We start from the raw sequence: 25,500 nt of genomic DNA on the forward strand, positions 1-25,500 counted from the left end.
TAACAAGGAAACACAAACCTTAAATGACACAATGGACCAGCTAGACCTAATTGATAGCTATAGGACATTTCACCCCAAAACAATCAACTTCACCTTTTTCTCAAGTGCACACGGAACCTTCTCCAAAATAGATCACACCCTGGGCCATAAATCTGGTCTTGGAAAATTCAAAAAAATTGAAATCATTCCAGTCATCTTTTCTGACCACAGTGCAGTAAGATTAGATCTCAATTACAGGAAAAAAATTGTTAAAAATTCAAACATATGGAGGCTAAATAACACGTTTCTGAATAACCAACAAATCACAGAAGAAATCAAAAAAGAAATCAAAATATGTATAGAAATGAATGAAAATGAAAACACAACAACCCAAAACCTATGGGACACTGTAAAAGCAGTGCTAAGGGGAAGGTTCATAGCATTACAGGCTTACATCAAGAAACAAGAAAAAAGCCAAATAAATAACCTAACTCTACACCTAAAGCAATTAGAGAAGCAAGAAATGAAGAACCCCAGGGTTAGCAGAAGGAAAGAAATCTTAAAAATTAGGGCAGAAATAAATGCAAAAGAAACTAAAGAGACCATAGCAAAAATCAACAAAGCTAAAAGCTGGTTTTTTGAAAAAATAAACAAAATTGACAAACCATTAGCAAGACTCATTAAGAAACAAAGAGAGAAGAACCAAATTAACAAAATTAGAAATGAAAATGGAGAGATCACAACAGACAACACTGAAATACAAAGGATCATAAGAGACTACTACCAGCAGCTCTATGCCAATAAAATGGACAACTTGGATGAAATGGACAAATTCTTAGAAAAGTATAACTTTCCAAAACTGAACCAGGAAGAAATAGAAGATCTTAACAGACCCATCACAAGCAAGGAAATCGAAACTGTAATCAAAAATCTTCCAGCAAACAAAAGCCCAGGACCAGATGGCTTCACAGCTGAATTCTACCAAAAATTGAGAGAAGAGCTAACACCTATCTTACTCAAACTCTTCCAGAAAATTGCAGATGAAGGTAAACTTCCAAACTCATTCTATGAGGCCACCATCACCCTAATTCCAAAACCAGACAAAGATGCCACAAAAAAAGAAAACTACAGGCCAATATCACTGATGAACATAGATGCAAAAATCCTTAACAAAATTCTAGCAAACAGAATCCAACAACATATTTAAAAAATCATACACCATGACCAAGTGGGCTTTATCCCAGGAATGCAAGGATTCTTTAATATCCGCAAATCAATCAATGTAATACACCACATTAACAAATTGAAAGATAAAAACCATATGATTATCTCAATAGATGCAGAGAAAGCCTTTGCAAAATTCAACACTCATTTATGATTAAAACTCTCCAAAAAGCAGGAATAGAAGGAACATACCTCAACATAATAAAAGCTATATATGACAAACCCACAGCAAGCATTACCCTCAATGGTGAAAAATTGAAAGCATTTCCCCTGAAATCAGGAACAAGACAAGGGTGCCCACTCTCACCACTACTATTCAACATAGTGTTGGAAGTTTTGGCCACAGCAATCAGAGCAGAAAAAGAAGTAAAAGGAATCCAGATAGGAAAAGAAGAAGTGAAACTCTCGCTGTTTGCAGATGACATGATCCTCTACATAGAAATCCCTAAAGACTCTTCCAGAAAATTACTAGAGCTAATCAATGAATATAGTAAAGTTGCAGGATATAAAGTTAACACACAGAAATCCCTTGCATTCCTATATACTAACAATGAAAAAACAGAAAGAGAAATTAAGGAAACAATACCATTCACCATTGCAACAAAAAGAATAAAATACTTAGGAGTATATCTACCTAAAGAAACAAAAGACCTATACACAGAAAACTATAAAACACTGATGAAAGAAATCAAAGAGGATACAAACAGATGGAGAAACATACCGTGTTCATGGATTGGAAGAATCAATATTGTCAAAATGGCTATTCTACCCAAAGCAATCTATAGATTCAATGCAATCTCTATCAAGCTACCAATGGTATTTTTCACAGAACTAGAACAAATAATTTCACAATTTGTATGGAAATACAAAAAACCTCGAATAGCCAAAGCAATCTTGAGAAAGAAGAATGGAACTGGAGGAATCAACCTGCCTGACTTCAGACTCTACTACAAAACCACAGTCATCAAGACAGTATGATACTGGCACAAAGACAGAAATATAGATCAATGGAACAGAATAGAAAGCTCAGAGATAAATCCAAGAACCTATGGACACCTTATCTTTGACAAAGGAGGCAAGGATATACAATGGAAAAAAGACAACCTCTTTAACAAGTGGTGCTGGGAAAACTGGTCAACCACTTGTAAAAGAATGAAACTAGAACACTTTCTAACACCATACACAAAAATAAACTCAAAATGGATTAAAGATCTAAATGTAAGACCAGAAACTATAAAACTCCTAGAGGAGAACATAGGCAAAACACTCTCCGACATAAACCACAGCAAGATCCTCTATGATCCACCTCCCAGAATATTGGAAATAAAAGCAAAACTAAACAAATGGGACCTAATGAAACTTAAAAGCTTTTGCACTACAAAGGAAACTATAAGTAAGGTGAAAAGACAGCCCTCAGATTGGGAGAAAATAATAGCAAATGAAGAAACAAAGGATTAATCTCAAAAATATACAAGCAACTCCTGAAGCTCAATTCTAGAAAAATAAATGACTCAATCAAAAAGTGGGCCAAAGAACTAAACAGACATTTCTCCAAAGAAGACATACAGATGGCTAACAAACACATGAAAAGATGCTCAACATCACTCATTATCAGAGAAATGCAAATCAAAACCACAATGAGGTACCATTAGACACCAGTCAGGATGGCTGCTATCCAAAAGTCTACAAGCAATAAATGCTGGAGAGGGTGTGGAGAAAAGGGAACCCTCTTACCCTGTTGGTGGAAATGCAAACTAGTACAGCCACTATGGAAAACAGTGTGGAAATTTCTTAAAAAACTGGAAATAGAACTGCCATATGACCCAGCAATCCCACTTCTGGGCATACACACTGAGGAAACCAGATCTGAAAGAGACACATGCACCCCAATGTTCATCGCAGCACTGTTTATAATAGCCAGGACATGGAAGCAACCTAGATGCCCATCAGCAGATGAATGGATAAGGAAGCTGTGGTACATATACACCATGGAATATTACTCAGCCGTTAAAAAGAATTCATTTGAATCAGTTCTAATGAGATGGATGAAACTGGAGCCCATCATACAGAGTGAAGTAAGCCAGAAAGATAAAGAACATTACAGCATACTAACACATATATATGGAATTTAGAAAGATGGTAACGATAACCCTATATGCAAAACAGAAAAAGAGACACAGAAGTACAGAACAGACTTTTGAACTCTGTGGGAGAAGGTGAGGGTGGGATGTTTTGAAAGAACAGCATGTATACTATCTATGGTGAAACAGATCACCAGCCCAGGTGGGATGCATGAGACAAGTGCTCGGGCCTGGTGCACTGGGAAGACCCAGAGGGATCGGGTGGAGAGGGAGGTGGGAGGGGGGATCGGGATGGGGAATACGTGTAACTCTATGGCTGATTCATAGCAATGTATGACAAAACCCACTGAAATGTTGTGAAGTGATTAGCCTCCAACTAATAAAAAAAAAAAAAAGATCATGAAAGTATTCTTCAAAAATAGGATTTTATAGTTCGATAATAAGTTAATTATCATCTTATTGAAAAGTATTGCTTTTCTGCTTTTAAAATAATGCTGGGGCAATAAAGCTGTATTTTCCTCTTTGGAATAAATACATTTCTGATAACTTCTTCAGACAGTTTTTTTGCAATGGCATTACTGAGTTAAAGATTATAAATCCTTTTAATGCTTCTGATACATATTACCAAATTGACTTCAAAATGTAGTATCAACTTTCACTCTCATCAGCAATATACAAGGCCATTCATCATACCTCTAAAAACTGGGTTATCAACTTTTTACCAATAATTTTTTAATGACAAAATTTAAGTTTTACAATAAACCAGAGAGTTTAGAAAAAACACACTAATACTTTACCTTCTTCAGTTGATTTTTCTTAATTCTTTCAACAGGAAGAGACTTGCCATCATGGAAGTTGGTAAGAATCACTGCAATGGCTGTCAAAGTTTTGCCCTATAAAATGTTTTACAAAGAAAAATGCTCAGATTCCGAAACCCAACAAAACCAATTTTTTTTTTTAAAAACCAATTTTTAAATTAAGAAAATATCAAACAGCATTCAGGGCCACAGAAGTGTGATTATTATACTAAATAATATACATATTAATGAAGTTATTTCACTGATTACATTAGGAAATGCCTTACCACGCTGTATTACTGGGAATTATTAAATAATTTACTCTAAAATACTATAAGCAACTTTGAGAAATGTTATTTTATTGAACAACTGCCATTTAAAATTTCACATTTAACCCTGAACTAATAACTTTATCATGAAACTGCAACTAATTGCTTGCCATATAATTCAAAGCCAACTTAAAATGATTAGTAATTCTAGTATGAATATAAGGTCATTATTTTATTAAACTTAATTTAATTTCAAAACTTAAAGGCTACATCTTACCAAGAGCAAAAAGGACAAGATACTTCTTTTGTATTTTTTAAAAGTAGAAATATAAATATTTTCATTATTTTCCATTCTTTAGCTGAATTTATGATAAGCAACACATAAATAAATCTCTTTCAAGAAGAAAGCAGTGTAAAGCAACTGTTTTCAAAGTGTGGTCCACAGCTCCTTGAATTTCCCCCTAGGACCCTTTTGGGTGTGTACAGTCAAAAATATTTTGATGTTACTCAGACTTTTTTTGTGTTGGATATTTGCAGTAATTCCACAAAATGCAATGGTGGGTAAAGCTGCTGCTGCTGCCTTAGCATGAAACAAAGCAGTTGGCACCGTACTATATCAGTAGTCATCATATTTCTAACTAACACATACAGTAAAAAGAAAAAAAATGTTTTAAAGAATGCTCTTGATAAAGCAGTACACATTCGTGTTACCAAATCTCACCTCTTAAGTACGGATATTTTAACTATTCTTATAATAAGATGGGAAAAACACAAAACACTTCTTTTGCATACCAAAACATGAAGGTTATCTAGAGAAAAATCACTTGAAACTGAATTGCAAGCTCAACTACCACACATCATCATTTTCAAGTATCACCATTTTAACTTGAAAGAATGACAACTAGTTATTTATGATTGAGCGGCAGACATTTTCTTGAAAAATGAATAAAGTGAGCCTATGAACAAAGTGAGCCTATCAATTCCAAAGGAAAAAACTGACAATGTTTGTGGTTAATGATAAAATTTGAGCTTTTAAGCAAAATTTATATTAGAAAACTTGTATCAACACCATAAGCTCAGAAGCTTCCCAAATGTAAAATGCCTTTCTAATAAGATCAGCAGTAATACCAATGAATGTAATGTTTTTTATATTATATAATGAAATGCATCAACATTTGGAAGATCTGTGTAACTCAGTGAACCAATATATTCCAAATGAGCAATAACTAATGTTACAAAATCATGCATGGATAAAATATCCATGCAATGTGCAAGCAACACCAGTGAATTTTAACAGAACAGAGTATAAAAAGTTCACTGACATAGTATTTAATTTTTACATTATCAGAATTTCCCTGGCAGTCTAGGGGTCAAGACTCTGCACTCCCAGTGTAGCGAGCACAGGTTCAATCCCTGGTTGGGGAACTAAGATCCTGCATGCCACACGGCGCAGCCAAGAAGAAAAGTCCCACATCATAACTATGAACCTTTAACAGGGATTTCAGTGGTGGTCTGGTGGTTAAGAATCCACTTTCCAGTGCAGCGGATGTGGACTCGAGCCCTGGCTGAGGCACTAACACCCCACGCGCTCAGCGGGGTCCAGGCCCAGGTCCCCCCAGCCGCAGAGCCCACGCCACAGCCACCGCTGCAGGACAGGGGCCCCCAGGCTGGAGCACTGGAGGGGGCCGCCCATCCCTTCTCCAGGGTCTTCCCGACCCAAGAATCGAACCGGGGTCTCCTGCATTGCAGGAGGATTCTTTACCAACGGAGCTACCAGGAAGGCCCTTTAACAAACTAACACTTAATTTTGATGTTCTGCCAAAGATCTAGTTATCCAAAAAAACTGCTAAAGTACACCTCTTTCAAATACATATCTGAGTGAGGACTAACATTCTCTGTATATCTCAATGAAAACAACAGAATGAATGAAAAAACAGGTATGAGAAATCAGCTATCAACTATTAAGCTACACATTAAAGATACTTGCAAAAATGTAAAACAATGCTAGTCTTCTCATCAAAACTGTTTTTGTTTTGGAGTGTACTTTTCACTGAAAAATATGCCAGTTTTGTTAGCAAGTAATGACTTAAAATAAAAAATTTATTATCAAAACAAAAAAGTATAAAAACTATTGATGTAACAAATCATATCTTTCCTTTAATAAAACCTATAAAAGATAAGCAATCTTAAATTTCAAAAGAAATTGAGAAACATGTTTATATCATTACTGCCAATTATTTTAATTGTACCTTGGGCAAACAAGCCATAAGAAAGAAAAAGAAGAAAAATTCGGCATTATTTCAAGTGAAAACCATAGGAAAAACTACATTCGACACTAATAGTGATAACTATTCCCAAACTGGTACCAGTATATTCCCATCTCTATCTACTTTAAGATTACTTCATATGAATCTTAAAAGTTACTGGACTTCCCTCGTGCCCAGAGGAGAAGAGCCTGCCTGGAAATGCAGGGGACACAGGTTCAATCCCTAGACCAGAAAGATACCACATGCAGCAGGGCAGCGAGACCTGTTCTCCGTAACCAAGTCTGTGCTCTGAAGTCCCCAAGCTGCAACTACTTAGCCCGTGTGCCGCAGTTACTGAGGCCTGTGAGCTCTGGAGCCGGCACTCCACTACAAGAGAAGCCACGGCAGTGAGAAGCCTGCTCACTTCAACGGGAGAGCAGCCCTTGCTCGCCACAAGAGAAAGCCTGTGTGCAGCAATAAAGACCCAGTGAAGTCAAATAAATAAAGTTAAAAAAAATCTTAGTTAAAAAATAGAATGTTATTAACTTAATAAAAAATATAATTACCAAACCCATATCATCAGCTAAAATTCCTCCATGAACATTTTCTGGTCGGTCCTTTTCAGAAAAATTTGTTATTGTGTTATAGTATAAGTCACTTCGCTGTTCCCAGAATGGTGGAAGTTCTTCACTGTTTTCCCGTGAAACCATCCAAGCTAAAGCTTGTTTTTGATGAGGAAGCAATGGTGTTTCAATAGCCTATAGGAAATGTCATAAACAGAAATACAGTAAGCCCTTTCTTATAATAAACCCCACAAAGAATCTGGAAAACAGTTGATCTTCTGATTTTAAAAAATGTATATATTAATGCTACATTTTAAAATTTCAAAGTTTTAGATAGAAAATACTGGCTCAGTACCTCAGCTGGTTCCATTTCCTGAGTTTTATCATCTTCTTTTAAATCTTCAAACAGTTTGTCAAACTCTGTCTTAAGCTACCATAAACAACAACAAGAAACATAATGAAACAAATCAATTAATAACTGCCCTTAATTCAGAGACTTCAAGTCATTTAACTAGGAGTTGCATACCAAAAGGTACATAAAATATATTAATTCTTTGAGATACTACACTGCTCAATAGAAGAGCAGATCCTTTACAAAACTGTTATAGTTGAAAAAATATAGGGTGGAGTTTTAAGTCTTGGGTTTCAGTCACAGCTCTGTCACACATAAACCTTTATATAACTTTGGGCAAGACATTTAACTTATATGGCCCTGTATCGTATTACTGCAAAACAAACATAATGAACTAGATTTAGAGTGTATCTAAGGTTCCTTCTGCCATTGAAATTCTATGATTCTACTAGCTGTATTCAAACCATTTTAGCAGATCCTATCAAGTATATTTGACTTTTTCAAGTAAATAACATTACATTGATTAATATTACAATCAGAAACTTGCTATGTGCAACAAAGTATTACAATAATTTCAATCAATGCTAATTTAGTTGGTTCTTTAAACTGATCTTGTCCAATTTTATAGTAACATATATGTGTTATAATTACTTTTGTAAATTAGCAAATAAATACAGAGCATCAGTCAAGAAGAAACCATGCCAAGTCTAAAAGCTAGGAGAGGTAATCTGGGGTTTACCCACCAGACACAGGCTCAAGCCCTTCTAACAATGAACAGGGAAAATACACTAACTACCTTAGAATATAAAAAGGCTAACACTAATGAGTAGAGACAAAAAAAAAATTGTGTAATTTTTTTTTTATGTTTGTGTAATTGGTAGATTGATTTCACTATTTTATATCTGTTTTCCCCTAAACTAACCCAATGTAATAGTATCCTGGATCACAAAGTAGACAAAAGTAAGAAACAGACTAAGGCCAAAGATTTGGAACTAGTTTTTTTAGCACTGAATTTGCAATCTTACTGAATGGAGTAAGTTTCAAGCTTCAATTTTCTAAAAATTATGGATACTTAAAAATTTTCAAATAATACAAAAACATCAAAATATAATAAAATATTCCAGGTATATATATATCAATGAATGTTTCAATGTATGCATGAATATATATATGTAGCTATATACCTTATCACTGCTTTTTTTATACATAAATATTTACAATATATTTTATTGATTCTATGTTTCATAACAATATAAAATCACTAACACTAGCACATGCATATTTATCTCATTTTTAAACATCAATCTTCAACATTTAAAATTCACTTTCAGATTATAAAACTTAAAAAAAGCACACCTGTTCAGTGGTCATCTGTACTGCCGCATGAGCTGGCGTACTATAGCTCGGTCCAGCTCTTCCAGAGCCCCAGCCACTTTCCAAACTGAACCCCAAAGCTGTAATTCACAACATGAAAAGAATACAAATTAAAACTTTCCTTAATACATGTTTTAAACATTTCAAAGGTAAATTTCTTAGTTCATTCAAAAAATACATTAAAAGAATTCCACACGATTTGAACTTTTGAAACACAAGTAATACTTTTTCATTCTCTATTAGGAAATTCTTTTTGTCTATTACTTATTAAAAAGAATGTTTAAAATCGGGAATTTCCAGGCATTAACACTGGGGGAAATCTGGGGAGGGCCCTCCCTGTACATTTTTCTGCGTGTGTTTGCAACATCCTATGAATCTATTATTAAAGATTAAACAATAAAAGAAAAAAAATTCATGTTAAATGTTAAACAAAAAAAATTCAGGGATGTCTGTCCTTAAAAATAGTCCTAAAAAAGAACTTGGAGGCCTCAGCACTAATTAATTTAGTCAACCAAACTCAAAACTATTACTTAAGAGAATAAATGTTTTATAATTCTGGCATCTTACAATATCAAAATAATAGTATATTAAACCCTAAACTTACATTTTGGTGCAGGTCCCAATTTAAATCCATGTTTCTTTAACTCATCTAAAACTGCTTTTCTATTTTCTTCTTTTCCCCAAAATGTCATTTGCAGAGGCATGGTAAAAGTATTGTTTGCACCAAAAGGAACTACCCTATTATAATCAAGGGAAAAAAATGAGAAGTTAGTCGAGTTACTTCTTTACATTTAATTTTAAGTCCCATTAAGAATCATGTTAAATAACGGTCACATTCAGATTTTGCATGGAAGTAAAACAGAAAGCGATTGTGGAGGACAGAGAAGCCTGGAGCGCTACAGTCCACGGGGTTGCAGAGTGGGACACGAATTAGCAACTGAACAACAACAACAAAAAGGAACTGACTGGGCAGACCAGCAAGAGAAAGAACATGGAGGAGGACCAACAGTGAGAAGGAAAGGGCCAGAATGCCAGAGGAAACTAAGATGAGACAAGAGTTTAAATACACAAGATAATCTATTACCAAGGTTGTAAGATAAGTAAAATAGGAAGTTTACTTGAGAAGGTAGAGCTTTCACTAACAGAACCACTGAGTGTAGCAACCCATTCTGAGAAAAAGGGGAATGATTTCGAAGAATTATTTCTGATTCGGGATTCACCGAAAGTTTACTCTCAACATCTGAAAAACCTGAAAAAGGAGATGAACTGAGAAAGGAGAAAACAAGTAAACAAGTAAGAAGACACTGCTAAGTATTTATCTTCCAAACTCACCTTTAAATATCCTAAACAATCTACACTAAAATGTAGATCACAAACACAAATGCGTACAAAACATAACCAAGGAGACTGAGTTTTAAATAAGGAACAGGTGGTAAAACTAAGAAGTGATATGCCTAATTAATGCAACAGCTGCTACCTAGCTCCAGTCAAATGATGTCACGTGAGTATCCCGAATTACCAGATCTTCCATTTATCAAGAGAAATCTTTGTAAATAATGTTTTATAATTAGGGAAAAAATAATATGCATAAAATGCAGAATGTCCAGATATTTTAATACTGGAAATGACTGAAAAAATTTAAACACTGTGTAGGCAAAATCAAACTCATCTGCAACTGATCACACCTATCAGCTTACAACCATATTTAAACAAACATTCCCAAACTTCTAAAATCAACACACTAAAAAGGCTTTTTTTCCTCCTCAAAAACATTAGAGATACCAAGGGAACATTTCATCCAAAGATGGGCACAATAAAGAACAGAAACGGTATGAACCTAACAGAAGCAGAAGATATTAAGAACAGGTGGCAAGAATACACAAAAGAACTATACAAAGATGTTAATGACCCAGATAACCACGATGGTGTGGTCACTCACCTAGAGCAAGACATTGTGGGCAAAGTCAGGTGGGCCTTAGGAAGCATCACTACGAACAAAGCTAGTGGAGGTGATGGAATTCTAGTTGAGCTATTTCAAATCCTAAAAGATGACGCTGTGAAAGTGCTGCACTCAATATGCCAGCAAATTTGGAAAACTCAGCAGTGGCCACAGGACTGGAAAAGGTCAGTTCTCATTCCAATCCCAAAGAAAGGCAATGCCAAATAATGTTCAAACTACCACACAATTAAACTCATTTCACACGCCAGCAAGGTCATGTTCAAAATCCTCCAAGCTAAGCTTCAACAGTACGTGAACCAAAAACTTCCAGATATACAAGCTGGATTTAGAAATTACCAACATCCAATGGATCGTAGAAAAAGCAAGAGAATTCCAGAAAAACACCTGTTTCATTGACTATGCTAAAGCCTGACTGTGTGGAGCACAACAAACTGGAATATTCTTCAAGAGATGGGAATATCAGACCACCTTATCTGCCTCCTGAGAAATATGTATGCAGGTCAAGAAGCAACACTCAGAACCGGACATGAAACAATGGACTGGTTCCAAATGGGGAAAGGAGTACGTCAAGGCTGTATATTGTCACCCTGCTTATTTAACTTATATGCAGAGTACATCATGCAAAATGACAGGCTGGATGAAGCACAAGCTGGATTCTAGATTGCTGAGAGAAATATCAGTAACCTTTACACATGCAGATGATACCACCCTTATGGCAAAAAGCGAAGAGAAACGAAAGAGCCTCTTGATGAAAGTGAAAGAGAAGAGTGAAAAAGCTGGCTTAAAACTCAACATTCAAAAAACTAAGATCATGGCAAACAAAGGTCCATCTAGTCAAAGCTATGGGTTTTTCCAATAGTCAAGTATGATGTGAAAGTTGGACCATAAAGAAGGCTGAGTGCTGAAGAACTGATGCTTTTGCAGTGTGGTGTTGGAGAAGACTCTGAAGAGTCCCTTGGAGAGCAAGGAGATCAAACCAGTCAATCGTAAAGAAAATCAACCTTGAATATTCACTAGATGAACTGATGCCAAAGCTGAAGCTCCAATACTTTGGCCAACGGATGCGAAGAGCCCACTCATTAGAAAAGATCCTGATGCTGGGAAAGACAGAAGCCAGGAGGAGAAGGGAACAACAGAGGATGAGGTGGTTGGATGGCATCACCAACTCAAGGGACAGGAGTTTGAGCGGGCCCTGGGAGGCAGTAAAGGACAGGAAAGCCTGGCGTGCTGCAATCCACAGGGTCGCAAAGAGTCAGACACAACCAAGCGCCTGAACAACAAAAAGGCTTTTTTCCTAAAAGATCGTGTGGACTTTCTAATGTTTGAACCTGAGTCTCTTTTTCTCCACAGTAATAATTTACCAGGAAAGTGAGGGACCAGCTATTTGATGGCTAGGGTAGTGCAGGCAGATGATAAAATTAAAACATTTACTGAACACATACTAAAGGTATCGTGACAAAAGTTGTCAGGGCAACTATACATATCCTTAAATTCCAAGATCACCACAATTCACAATTATTAAAACTAAACTCCAAAAGTGCATTACCCTTCAATTTGTGCCAGTTTGTTGTCCATGATATAGGCCAAGGCAGCTGCAAGATCTTTCTTTATATGACCAACCTGATTTCCATTCACATTGTTTACTTTAATTGCATTCTTATCATAGGGGTTATTCGGTTCTCGTTGTAATGCAACCATTTCATTATTATTAACCTAATAAAAATAAACAGACATGTTATAAATAAGTAACATATGATAGATTTCTTCACTGTACTTTATCTGGGATTTCCATTCTTTTTTTAATGCTTACTGAATAACACCACGCATAAGAAAGGTACATTTTCTTAGACTCATATTTCTATAGAAATATTAGAGAATATATTTTATAATTCTTTTGCAGTATTTTCCTAATTTACATTAATTGGGAAGTTAACAAATCCTTGACATATAAAAGGTACAATCAAAACTAACAGATACACATTATATAAAATTCCCAACATAACTTCAAAAACAGATACTCTCTTTAGTGCTTATTATATACCAAACATTGTTCTAAGTGTCTTATACAGACTGACTTTCAAAACTGTCACAACCCTACTGGTAGGTCTTATCATTATCTTCATTTTGCAGATGAAGGCACTAAAGCACAGAAAAGTTAAGTAACTTATCCAAGGTCATAAAGTTAATAATAAGTAGCAGAGCTTAGAATTTGAACCCAGACAGGCTGGTTCCTAAGCCTAAGTTTTCCTGAATCTGAAAGGGGAAAAAGGTATTAATTTTAAGTCAGAATGGAAGTGGATCAAGAAAACACATCCAGCCTTCAACTCCTGCCATTATCTGATTCCACTTAATTAAAAACTGCCAATTTTCTAATTGAAAATGGAAGAGTAAAGATTTCCAAAAATTGTCTCTTCCATAAAAGCAATAAAAAATCTGGCAAAAACTGAATCAACTTTTCAGAACTCTGGAAACTAACCTAAGTGTCACAGAAACCTGGGGAGTCTTTTTTTTTTTCTGGGGAGTCTTAACTCAAGAAAACAGCTGAATGTCAGTGCCCAAGTCTCACCTCCAGCTCTCAGTTCATGATAGCCTTTTAAAATAGAACCACTGAGAATGCTGGAATTCTCAGTACAGCCTGGTAGTTACCAGAGTAAGCATACTGAAGTAGAATCTTTCAACGATTCATTTCTATAGAATTGTCATTTGACCAGTATGGTGGTTCCCTAGAAGACTCCCACTTACAAAGCTCTTTCTGCTTGACGTCGGAACTTATTACCCAGAACATAAAACCTTCTCCCTTGGGTGGGTGTTTATAAAAAACAATTTTACAGAGACCTCCCTGGTGTCCAGTGGTTAAGACTCCACACTCCCAACACAGGGGCCCAGGTTCAATCCCTGGTTAGGGAACTAGATCCCACATGCCACAACTAAGAACTAGTACAGCCAAGTAAATAAATAAAAATATTTTCTTAAAAATTTACAAGCAATGGTTAATAGCTGAGGCAAACAAAACAATAACCAAAGAGTTTAAAAGGAAAAAGCAGAAAATAAGATGTCCACAGGGGCTTTGAAAAGCTCCAGCATATTCCTGGAAATCTAGAAGGGCAAAAGCAAGCACATGGCTATTTACATGCCCAGGGTTGTGCACATGTTCAAGAAAGACCTGAGAGGCCCTAAACTCTTCCCTCTGGCTAAACCTGAAGATATGAACAGGCAGAAAATAAAGGTTAAGGCACAGTTGTCGACTGCCAGGCTGAGTGTTGAAGGAGTGCCCCAAATGCACACAGGTCCTCTTAGGAAAGACTGGGAAATTTACTGGTTCTAGTTCAATCAGCTGACCACTAAGCTAACCAAATACAGCTATCAGTCGCCATACACAGTAAAAACTTTTACAAGATTAATTTAGAAAAGTTACCAAACAAATGATTATTACTAAAATCAACAACAACCAGCAACTACGGGGAGAAGGAAGAATATGATTTTGAGAGTTGCCATATTATTTTTTTGTTGTTGTTCACATTCTTTATCTCACGTAGATTATTCTTTTAATTGAAGTATAGTTGATTTATACTGCTGCGCTAGTTTCAGGTGTATAGCAGTGACTCAGTTATACATATATACGTGTATATATATATATACATACACACATTTATATGTATAAAAACTATTATTTTTCATATTCTTTTCACTTAAAAGTCATTACAAAATATTGTGTACAGTTGCCTGTGCTACACGGTAGGTCCGCATTGGTTATATAGTAGTGTGTACATTTTAATCCCAAACTCCTAATTTATCTCTCACCCCACTTCCCTTTTGGTAACTATGTCTTTGGACCTATTTCTGTTTTATAAATAGGTTCATTTTTATCTTTTTTTTAGATTCCATGTATAAGTGATATTATGATACTTGGCTTTCTCTGTCAAATTTACTTCACTTGGTACGATGATCTCTGGGTCCATCCATGTTGCCACAAATGGCATTATTTCACTCTTTTTCATGGTTGGGTAATATTTCATTGTATAGATATACTACATTTTCTTTATCCATCCATCTGTTGATGGGCATTTAGGTTGCTTCCATGTCCTGGCTATTGAAAATACTGCTGCAATGAACATTAGGCTGCACAAATCTTTTCAAATTATAGTTTTCTTCAGGTATATGCCCAGGAGTGGGACTGCAGGATATGATTTAGAGTTGCCACATTATGCAAAATATCTAATTTTCAACAACAAAAAAACATGAGACATGCAAAGAAACGAGAAAGTATGTCCACACATAGGAAAAATGCTATCAATTACCTATACCTAAGGAAGCACAGATAACAACTAGAAAAAAACATTAAAGTTTTAATTTTTAATATGTTCAAAGATCTAAAGCAAACTATTTCTAAAGAACTAAAGGAAAGCATGAGATATATGTCTTGACATACAGAAATCTGGAGTCAAAAAAGTACATAGTTAACTAAAGTTCCAAAATTCACTAGAGAGGACCAAACAGCAGATATGAGCAGGCAGAAGAAGGATCAATGAAGCTGACGATAGGTCAACTGAGATTATAATGTCTGAGGAAGTTAGAGGAACAGAAAGAAAAAAGAATGAACAAACACGAACAGATCCTACGGGACAATAGCAGCATACCAACACACATGGAGTCTCAGAAGGAGGGAAGAAAAAAAGGTAGAGAATACATGTGAAGAAGTCATAGCCAAAAACTTCCCAAATTTGATGAGAAAAACATTAATCTACATATTTAAGAAACTGAACAAATTCCAAGTAAAAACACTAAGACTTCAAACTCAGACACATCATAATCAAACTGTGGAAAGAACACTGAAAACAACAGAAAGAAGCAACCTGTCCCATACAGGGGCTCCTCAAGAAGAGTAACAACTGATTTCTCACCAGAAACCACGGGGGCCAGAATACAGTGGGATACCTTCTCACAGTGCTAAAAGGAAAAAATTCAACCAAGAATTCTTTATCTGGCAAAATTATCCTTCAAAAATAAAGAAGAAATTAAGACTTCCCAGACAAACAAAAACTGAGAGAATCTATCACTCGCCGACCTGCTCCACAAGAAATATTAAAAGACCTTCAGGCTGAAATCAAAGCCACAACACAGTAACATTTGTGAATCTATATGAAGAAATAAAAAGCACAAGTAAAGGTAATTACACAGGAAAATGTAAAAGACAGTATGAAATTTCTGGTTGTAACTTTTTTCTCCTCACTGATTTAAAAGGACATGTAACAATCATTTTAAACCTGTACTGATGAATATACAATGTATATAAAGATTTAATCTGTATGATAACAGCACAGAAGAGTGGGGAGGAAAACATGGAACTATTTTAAAGCAAAGTTTTTATAAACAATTCAAAGTAAGTTGGCACAAATCCAAAATTATGAATTAAGATAACTGCAATTCCCATGGGCATTAGTAGTAAGTAGTAGTTTCTTAGTAGTAGAAAACAACTCAAAATATAGAATAAAAGAAACAAGAAGGGAACTATTATATATTTAACACAAAAGAAGACAGTAATGGAGGCCAGACCCAAGGGTTATGTATTGTATGATTTTTTTTATATGAAATGTCTAAAGTAAGTAAATCCATAGAAACAGAACATAAATTAATGGATGCCATGAGCTAAGAGAAGAGAGAAATAAGGAGTGATTATTTATAATAGTAATAGTATACTATAAAAGTAACAGTATAAGGTTTTTTGGAATGATGAAAATATTTTGGAATCTGACAGTGGGGATGGTTGCACAACCTTGTGAGTATCTAAAAACCACTGAACTGTACACTTAAAAATGATAAATTTTAAGGTATGTGAATTACCTCAATTTTTTAAATTGCCTGAAAAATATGCAGGAAAGCTGCTTAAATCTCCCAGTATCTGTCTACTGACTTAAGAGACTACAGTCTAACTAACCAGATTATCAGACAAATATTACTCCTTCAAGATATTCTGTGAGGCATAACTCTGTTTTCTACCAGCCCACCTTCCCCATGCCACTCTTAAAGCATGATTTTCTTTAAACCATATTAATGCAAATTCCAGGAAATATATAACCAAAAAGTAGGGCAAGATGTGGAGGCTATAAAAACAAAGAAAATATGATCCAAGCACAAGACAAAAAAGAATATATTAAAACAAGATTAAGACAACAACAAAAAGAATCAGGACTAATTATAACAGTATTGTTAGACAAGAAATAATCTACTTTATTACAAAGGCTTCGAAGGGTCAAGAAATAAAAAATGTAAACATAAGCAAATGGAAAACATTTTTAAAAAGTTAAAATGAATAATGCCGATACTAAATAACAAAACCTAGGGGATATAGCCAATGCAGTACTTTGAAGAACATTTAAAAGATTAAAAGCTTTTATTATTAGGATTAAAATTAAGCATTCAAATCAAGAATACAAAAATAAAATAAAATGAACCTAAGGAAAATTGGATAACAGAATATATAAGATAAATCAATGAACAAAGAAAGATGATAAACATTAAAAAAAAATTCAAGAAAGAGTACATGAAAAGATGAAACAGATAAATCTCTGTTGAGGCTAATCAATAAAAAATAAGAATAGACACAAATATATAACACAAACAGTGAAAAAGGAATAAAACCATAAACATAGTCAACATATTTTTAAGTATAAATGACTTATGCAAATTTTGTGGCAATAAATTTGAAAATATAAATGGATGCTTTTCAATAAAAATATAAATTGCCAAAATTGACTCAAGAAGTATCTTAATAATACTGTTTGGATGAAACCAGACTTAAAAAGTACATATTGTATGATTCAACACATATGAAGCTCTTGAGAATTCCCTGAGTGGTTAGGACTCCATGCTTCCACTGCAGGGGTCACAGGTTTGATCCCTGGGCATGGAACTAAGATCCCGCATGCCTTAGGGAACACCAAAAAAACAAAAAATAAAACAATGTATATGAAGTTCTAGAACAGGCTAAAGCATCTGCAGTGATGGAAATCAGACTGGTGGTTCTTAGGGCAAAGGCAGGGATGAATGACTGCAACAGAATACAAGAGAACTTTCAGAGGTAATGGAAATGATCTGTATGTTGATAGGGTAATGATTATTAGGTATATATGTTTGTTAAAACTCAGAATCATGTACTTACAATGTTTGCATTTTAAAATATATATATAAATCACATCTCAATAAAGCATAAAAAAGTTGAAAATAATAAATAATAAAAAAGTATACAAAGATAAATACCTCAATTTTTATTTCAATATTTTTATCAGTGATCAACTCCAAAATGTCCATCAACAAGAAAATAAAAGGTACAATATTTGTATTGACATGAAAAGACATTATTCCTAATATTTTACTTTAAAAAAGGTGATAATATATATAACACAATCCTCATTTTTGTTAATGTGTAATAAGATTGCAATTTATATGCATATGCTCTCAAGGTAAAGTGTGGAAGACATAACAAAGTTGTGGTTCTGGACTGAGGGAGACTTACTACTTTTTCTTTTAGCCATTTTAAAACAATAAATGTGTAGTACTTATAAAATAATACACATTTTATAAAATTAAAAAATTTAGCAATAATAAATTTTAGTCAGCCCAAATCAGCCCATCACATTTTTAAATGGCTTACCAGTGTCATAGAAATTATTCTAAGATCAACAAATAGTGATCGTTCTATAATAAAAAACAACCATGATTTAATGGTTGTTTAAATTTAAGATAATTTAGAAACAATATTTAGTTTGGAAAATTTTCACAAATCTAAAATAGGAAAGTTCTGAGATGAGTATGAGAGCTGGAGAACTGATGGGATACATGAACTGAGAACTGACAGACTTCAGGAAAAAAACAGAAAAGAAAAACTAAGGAATAGGGACTTCCCTGGTGGTCCAATGGTTATGACTCTGTGCTTCCATTGAAGGAGCCCAAGTTCAAAGCCTGGTTGGGGAACTAAGATTCTGCCTGTCACACAGTGCAGTCAAAAAAAAAGTAGTATACAGAATTAAAGAATAAAGTAGAAAGAACACAAAAGTGAACAGATCTTGTTTAAAAAATGGTAAGGGAAATAAATGATGAAAAGAGAAAAGTGAAAAAACATGATAAAAATGATCTCAGGAAGTAACTGGCATATGTATATGCACAGATTTAATACAGAGAGAGCAGAATGGAGAGTTCTGAAGGAAAAAACGAGCTTTGAAACAGAAACCACTTACAACTATAATTAGGACTTCTCTAGTGGTCCATTGGTTAGGAATCTGCCAATGCAGGGAGCACGGGTTTGACTTCTGGTTTGGGAAGATCCCACTTGTTGAGGGGCGGCTAAGACTGTCTGCCACAACTGAGACTATACTCTAGACTGTGCTCCGAACAAGAAAAGACACCGCAGTGAGAAGTCCAGGTACCACAACTACAGAAACTCCATGCACAGCAACAAAGACCCAAGGCAGCCAAAAAAAGGAAAACTATAATTAAAGTTTTCTGAAATAGAAGACAACAGTTACAGAACGATCAACACCAAGACATTCCCTAATGAAAATTACGGGACTTCTAATTCACTTATATAGGAGAGAAATTATATTGGCATCTCATCAATATCTTATACAACATCAAGATATCATGGGCTTCCCTGGTGGCTCAGTGGTGAAGAGTCCACTCCAATGCAGGAGACATAAGTTCGATCCTTGATACCACCAGGAAGGTCCCACTTGCCGTGCAGCAGCTAAGCCCATTCGCCACAACTGCAAAGCCTGTGTGTGCTAGAGCCCAGGAACCACTACTAAGCCCACCTGCCCCAGCCATTGAAGCCCATGCATCCTAGAGCCCATGCTCTGCAACAAGAGAAGCCACCGCAACTCAAGAGCTGCCCCCACTCTCTGCAACTACAGAAAAGTCCACGCAGCAACAAAGACCCTTCATAGGCAGAAATAAATAAAACTTTTTAAAAAAAGATATCACGGAGAGAAAATGAGAGTCAAGGATTTTATATTCAACCAAACTGTCCTTGAAGTGTATCACAATTACAAACATACAGAAACTCAGGAAATAATGTTGCTTCTTCAGGAATCTCCTAGACAACACACTTCAACACATTTCAGACAACCACAAAATGATTTGAGAAGCTCTAATATTATAAAGAAAATATGAGAGGATAAAACACTAAACAAATGGAATTCTTCCCCAAGGAATCTCCTGCAAAACATACTTCACACAACCAAAAAAATGATTTGAGAAGCATCAACATAAGAAAAATATGGGAGAATGAAAGAACTGGTAAATCAAATGTCCATAGCAGAATATAAGCAGCTTATGCAATAAATCAATGACATAAAACAAAGAGTAGGGAGGTGATTTACCTAACAACCAAAGATACTGTTATTAATTTGTTTTGATCCTAATTCAAAAAAATTAATTATAAAAAGACATTTTAAGCAATTAAGAAAACTGGTTATATACTAGCTATTGGATATAAAAGGGAGTTATTATTAATTTTGCTAAGTACAACAATGACGTAAGAAAATGTCCAACATTTTTTAGAGATACACACTTAAATGTGTCAAGTGATACACTTGGCATTTTTAGTACCAAAGGAAAAAAGTGATGAAGCAAATGTGCAAAAAAATTGTTAACTACTGAATCTGGATCATGGGTATATAGAAGTTTACTGTATTATTCTACTTTTATGCATGTCTGAAATTTTTCAAAATTAAAAAACTAGAGATATACCAACCAGCTAACACAGAGGCATACTAGGCAACCATAACAAAGACAACTGCTTTCTCTGTCTTTGTCTCTGTTCTCTCTCTCTCTCTCTCTCACGCACACACACACAATGCAGAGAATAGAGACACAAAAAGAGAAACACAGGAAGAAAGAAAAAGACCTAAAAACAGATAAGTCCCATATCTAGCATGAATTGATCTTCCTAACTTAAAAAAAAAAAAAGTGTAGAAATGGGTTCAGGGACAGGAGAAGAGAAAGCAATTAACTGACTTAGAAGTCACTTTGCAAACAGCATCTGTGCTTCTGGGCAAATCATTTAACCTTCCGGAGCTTTAGTTCTTCAGTTCTGAAATGGGATAATAGGTGCTCCATCTTCCACAGAGACAGTGCAGTGCTCAAATGAGACTACACAGGAAACAGTGCTTTGCACACTGTAACCATGATATAAAAGTAAGAGAACATTAATAATTAAGTATGTGTTATCTCTTGCCCAGATATATTTCAATTATTTAAATATTTACTGCACATATCACCTAAGTCTTATTTTCTAGGTTAATAACATCACATTAACTTAATATCTAATGCTATACTCACCACTCCTGTGTAATAGCGCAGTCCAACGACATGGCCTCTCAAAGTTCCAAATAGAACTGAATCTAACTCTTCATCACTTGTTAGGAAGTCATCTGGAGGAATAATATCTTGAAATTCAAAACGAGGAAAGAAAGTTGGATATGAGAGGCGTGGAAAATTTCCATGGACTCCATACTGAACAGTCTGCAAGTACTTCCAAACAGGATCTCTATTGAAAAAAAAAAAAAAGGCACAAAAATACAATATTTAACCAAACAGTCCTCAAAGACCATACCATATTTAAAGGTCAATTGCTTTCTCACACTTTATTTCAGCAAAATAAATCTAATATGGGAAGTGCTGTATAGAGATGAAACGCGTTCCTCTGGCTAAAGCAAGGACTGGAGTCAGTGGGGGAGGTTTCTAGAAACCCTACCTGTTCAATAATGCATCTTCTACCCACAGGTATTCAAAGTGAAAACACCAATAAGGGTTCACAAACCTTTCTTCGTCACAATCACTTACTTAAACTGAAAAATAATGTGATGTCTGTAATTAATTTTACACCAAAATTTCAATACTGAGCTAGAAGAAACTCGAAAATATAGAACTATTTTTAACATGAAGCCACTTGCAGTTTTACAAATAATACATTCAGCATCCATTACTTTAATGCCCTTCGAAGAGAACCCTTCTTTTATTCAGGTATCTAAATCGTGCCATCACGGGAAGCTTACCCCAAGCCTCCCACTTGGTTTAAGGGTAACCTCAACCCCTAGATGGAGAACTGTTTCCGGAACGAATATGTAAACCAATTCAGACAATGAAAAGTAACAGGCAGTTGGCTGGGGCCTTCCAGGAAGCTTCCACTTTTCTGGAATGGATAAAAGCTATTTCCCCTGCGTTTTCCTCGAACGTCGCGCACACCGCTTTTGGCTCCTCTGCAGAGAGAGATTTGCTCGTCTGTGCATACACATCAACTGCGAGGTGCTCGGGGACAGAGGCTGTCTTACCCGGCCCTTTCTGCCGAGCACAATGCCCAGCGCACAATGGGTACCTGATAGGTGTTTCGTGCAATAAAGCACAGGTTGAGACCCCGGGTAAGCAGTGAGCTTAGAGCCCCAGGCTCCCCACATCCCTTGACAGATATTTCCCCAAGGCTCTAGCAGGAGACTCGCCCGAGGATCCTCCCCTCTGCATTTATTTCTCCCGCGGCTATATGAGCCGCCAGCGGGACGAACAACAGCGGCAAAGCTCGCACCCCGAACGCGAAGGAAACGCTGGGAAGGTCAGGTTCATTTCAGGACTCCGCTAGATGGTTCCCGCCGGCGCCCCACCCCCCTCCGCCCCCTTCACCTCTTGAACATCCAGGACATGGCGCTGAGTGCGTGACGAGCGGAACACTCAGACGCCCAGGATCGCTCTCAGGCCGCCTAAATAAGCCTCCTTCCAGGCCTCGCGGCCGAAAGCCGGCGACAAGTTCCGAGCGCCGGAGCTACAGCCCACTCCAGGAGAGTAAGACGCCGCGAATCCAGTCAGACGTCTACAGTACCGTCTGCTTCCAGAAACAGCTTGAGTGACCAGCGACGCTTTGTGACTGGCATCCGGAAAGTCCAATCCCAAGGAGGGACCTACGGAGGCAAACCAATCAAAGAAGAGGAGGGAGGGTAACTCCGCCCCGCGCAGCGATTCAAAGACTGGGGGGTGGTCCCAGCTGCAGGGGTGGTTCCATCCGGGTTCTTCCCCGCCCCCAAGGCTGGGCGCGGGAAAGCCACGCGGCCGCAGCAGCACGACTGTGGTGTTCAAGGCCTCCGCGGTTCGTCTGATCACCCACCTCAAACAGAGGGCGACAACTCCCCTTTCCGCTGTTTCCCTCAAGCCGTAAGCCTCGGCCCCATTTTTCAGGCCTTACCTCCTCCTCATCCTAGTTTTCTCTTCATCTAATGTGACATGTAGGGACTTCCACTCAATAAGCTCCGCACTTTACGAACCCTACCAGCCAGATCCTTCACTTCGTTTTCTGAGGTGAATCCGGGTAGTGGCCCTCAAAATATGCCTCTTAAGCCCCACGAGCGAATCAATGAGACACACCGGGTTCAGAGAGTTTAATTTCAATTTAGATTTGTGGCGTTACCATTTCTCTCTCGCTATCGCAGTTTTTAATTTCTTTCCTTTTAGGGAAAATTTTCACCTCTACTAGAGGAAAACCACAGAACGCAAGGAGAGCAAAAGAAGCTCGTGGGTGACTGCTGGAAGTGTCCCGGCTTCCCTTGAAGGCACGTGACTATCCCTGCAGTAAGGGAAGAAGCTGGTTTTCCTCAGGGAACTGTAGGGAGAGCTTCCGCGTGTCCAATAGCCAGCTTTTGAGAGTCTGAGGAGACTCGGTAGAATTCAGCTTTGAGTGGGCGAGTGGGCCGGTGCAGTCCAGGTACTGACCGGACTGGTCTCTGCGCCTTGTCAGCCTTTTAACTGATGCAGCAGCAGCACCAGGGTAAGAAGCTGGCCTGCCCTGCCCTTCAGATTGGTGTAAATGTCAAGACAAGTGCAGGATCAAAGAGGAAAGGTACTTGAGAAAGTGATTACTATTGACCCTCACCCTTCAAAGAATCGTCCATTTTACACTTCCATCAGCAGAGGATTTGGAGAAGGAAATGGCAACCCACTCCAGTGTTCTTACCTGGAGAATCCCATGGACAGAGGAACCTGGAGGGTCTTCAGTCCATGGGGTTGCAAAGAGTCGGACACAACTGAAGTGACTTAGCACCATAGCAGAGTATTAGAGGTGGTCAGTGAAACAGGTTTTTACGAGGCGTTTGTTCATTATCTTTAAACTATCCCAATCTGTAAATATGAACCCAGTGTAGAATGAAAAGTAGAATTTGCAGCAACTCAATACTTCATTTTACTGAACATGCTAGGCATGTGAGCTTCCCTGGTAGCTCAGTGGTAAAGAATCCACCTGCTAGTTCAGGGACGTGGGTTCAATCCCTGTGTCGGGAAGATCCCCTGGAGGAGGACATGGCAACCCACTCCAGTATTCTTGCCTGGAAAATACCAAGGACAGAGGAGCCTAGGGAACTACAGTCCATGGGGTTGCAGAGAGTTAAACACAACTGAGAACGCGTGACCACACACTCACACAAGGCATGTGGGATCTTAGTTTCCCCACCAGGGATCCAACTCATGTTCCTGCAGTGGAAGCACAGAGTCTTAACACTGGATGGCCAAGGAAGTCCCTAAATTATTTCAGTTATTTACTTTCTTCTAGAAAGTGTAAATGTGAACTTCTTCTAGAAATCTTAGGAGGCAAATGGCAGTATAGTTCAATTTGGGGTGTGTCAGATCTAATTTCTTGGAAAATATGCCGCAAAATGCCCAAAGTGAAGATGTTTTGTGTATAAAGTTAATGAGGAAGTTACGCTCATCAGATTGAAAGATAAAATTTCAAATGTCACAATACAGGTAAACCTGATCCTCTCAAGACTTGAAACCTGTGAGCAGTGACCAAACCATGGTTAAAGAATGTGGATCGAATGAAGTAAAAATTTGCTGAAGTCAACATTTTTGTCCATATTGTCACTATTTTGTATCTCAGATCTAGCAGTTGAACTTCAACTTGAGCACTCTTTCACTTAATCATTATTAGTGTTTAAAAAGTGCAATGTGTACCAGTTTGATTAAAATGTTACTACACTTACAAATTCATAACTCTCACATAAGATAATGTTTTCTGAAAAATGAACTTGTAGCTAAAAAATAGAATGGCAACTGTACAATGGCTTGTGTGTTGGACTGATGTGTAAGGAGGAGAGTGTCACAAAGAGGATAACAAGATAAGAGCCAGATGATATAGAAATTTAAGGTCTATGGTAGAGTTTATATTTTATTTTAAATGTAATAGAAAGCCATTAAATGTTTCACGCCGGAGAATGACAATCTAAATTAGGCTTAAAAAAATGCACTCTGGCAGCTCTGTGGAGAATGGATTCTAGGGGAAGAGAACAGAAATGGAGAGACTGGTTAGTTAATCAGGAAATGATTGTGTCCAGGTAAGAGATGACAATATCTTGGAATGGGGAAGTGAGGAAGCTAAGCTGACCAGGAAAGTTTGCTAATAAATTTAGATATGGGTGCTGAGGGAGGAGAAGGAATAAAAAATTCCTTTAACCATCTACCTCCTAGTTACAAACATGCCTGCTCATTCTTTCCCCCTCTATGCAAATTAAACATGTCACTTCCTTATTTGATGCTATGGGCATGAAATCAAAGAATGGTATGTGTGGCTTTTTATAATCTGTCGCCTACTTCCCACTCCTATCACTTCCCAACCCACGCTGCCTA

General features: G+C 36.8%; 1 protein-coding gene across 2 annotated transcripts in view; it reads right to left on the reverse strand.

The window, feature by feature from the left end:
* HLTF (helicase like transcription factor) overlaps nucleotides 1-22,750 on the reverse strand; it is a 64,892-nt gene extending 42,142 nt beyond the window's left edge. For both annotated transcript variants that reach the window (XM_061168077.1, XM_061168075.1), the window contains exons 1-8: nucleotides 22,516-22,750; nucleotides 21,181-21,388; nucleotides 12,392-12,558; nucleotides 9,490-9,623; nucleotides 8,868-8,965; nucleotides 7,515-7,589; nucleotides 7,163-7,354; nucleotides 4,082-4,177 (exon numbers count right to left, since the gene is read on the reverse strand). In XM_061168077.1, the coding sequence (XP_061024060.1) occupies nucleotides 4,082-4,177; nucleotides 7,163-7,354; nucleotides 7,515-7,589; nucleotides 8,868-8,965; nucleotides 9,490-9,623; nucleotides 12,392-12,558; nucleotides 21,181-21,388; nucleotides 22,516-22,535 (990 nt within the window). In that variant the 5' untranslated portion in view covers nucleotides 22,536-22,750. The remainder of the gene's footprint in view (nucleotides 1-4,081; nucleotides 4,178-7,162; nucleotides 7,355-7,514; nucleotides 7,590-8,867; nucleotides 8,966-9,489; nucleotides 9,624-12,391; nucleotides 12,559-21,180; nucleotides 21,389-22,515) is intronic.
* Nucleotides 22,751-25,500: the final 2,750 nt, after the last annotated feature.

Source organism: Dama dama, chromosome 19 (assembly GCF_033118175.1).
Source record: "Dama dama isolate Ldn47 chromosome 19, ASM3311817v1, whole genome shotgun sequence".
Classification (NCBI taxonomy): domain Eukaryota; kingdom Metazoa; phylum Chordata; class Mammalia; order Artiodactyla; family Cervidae; genus Dama; species Dama dama.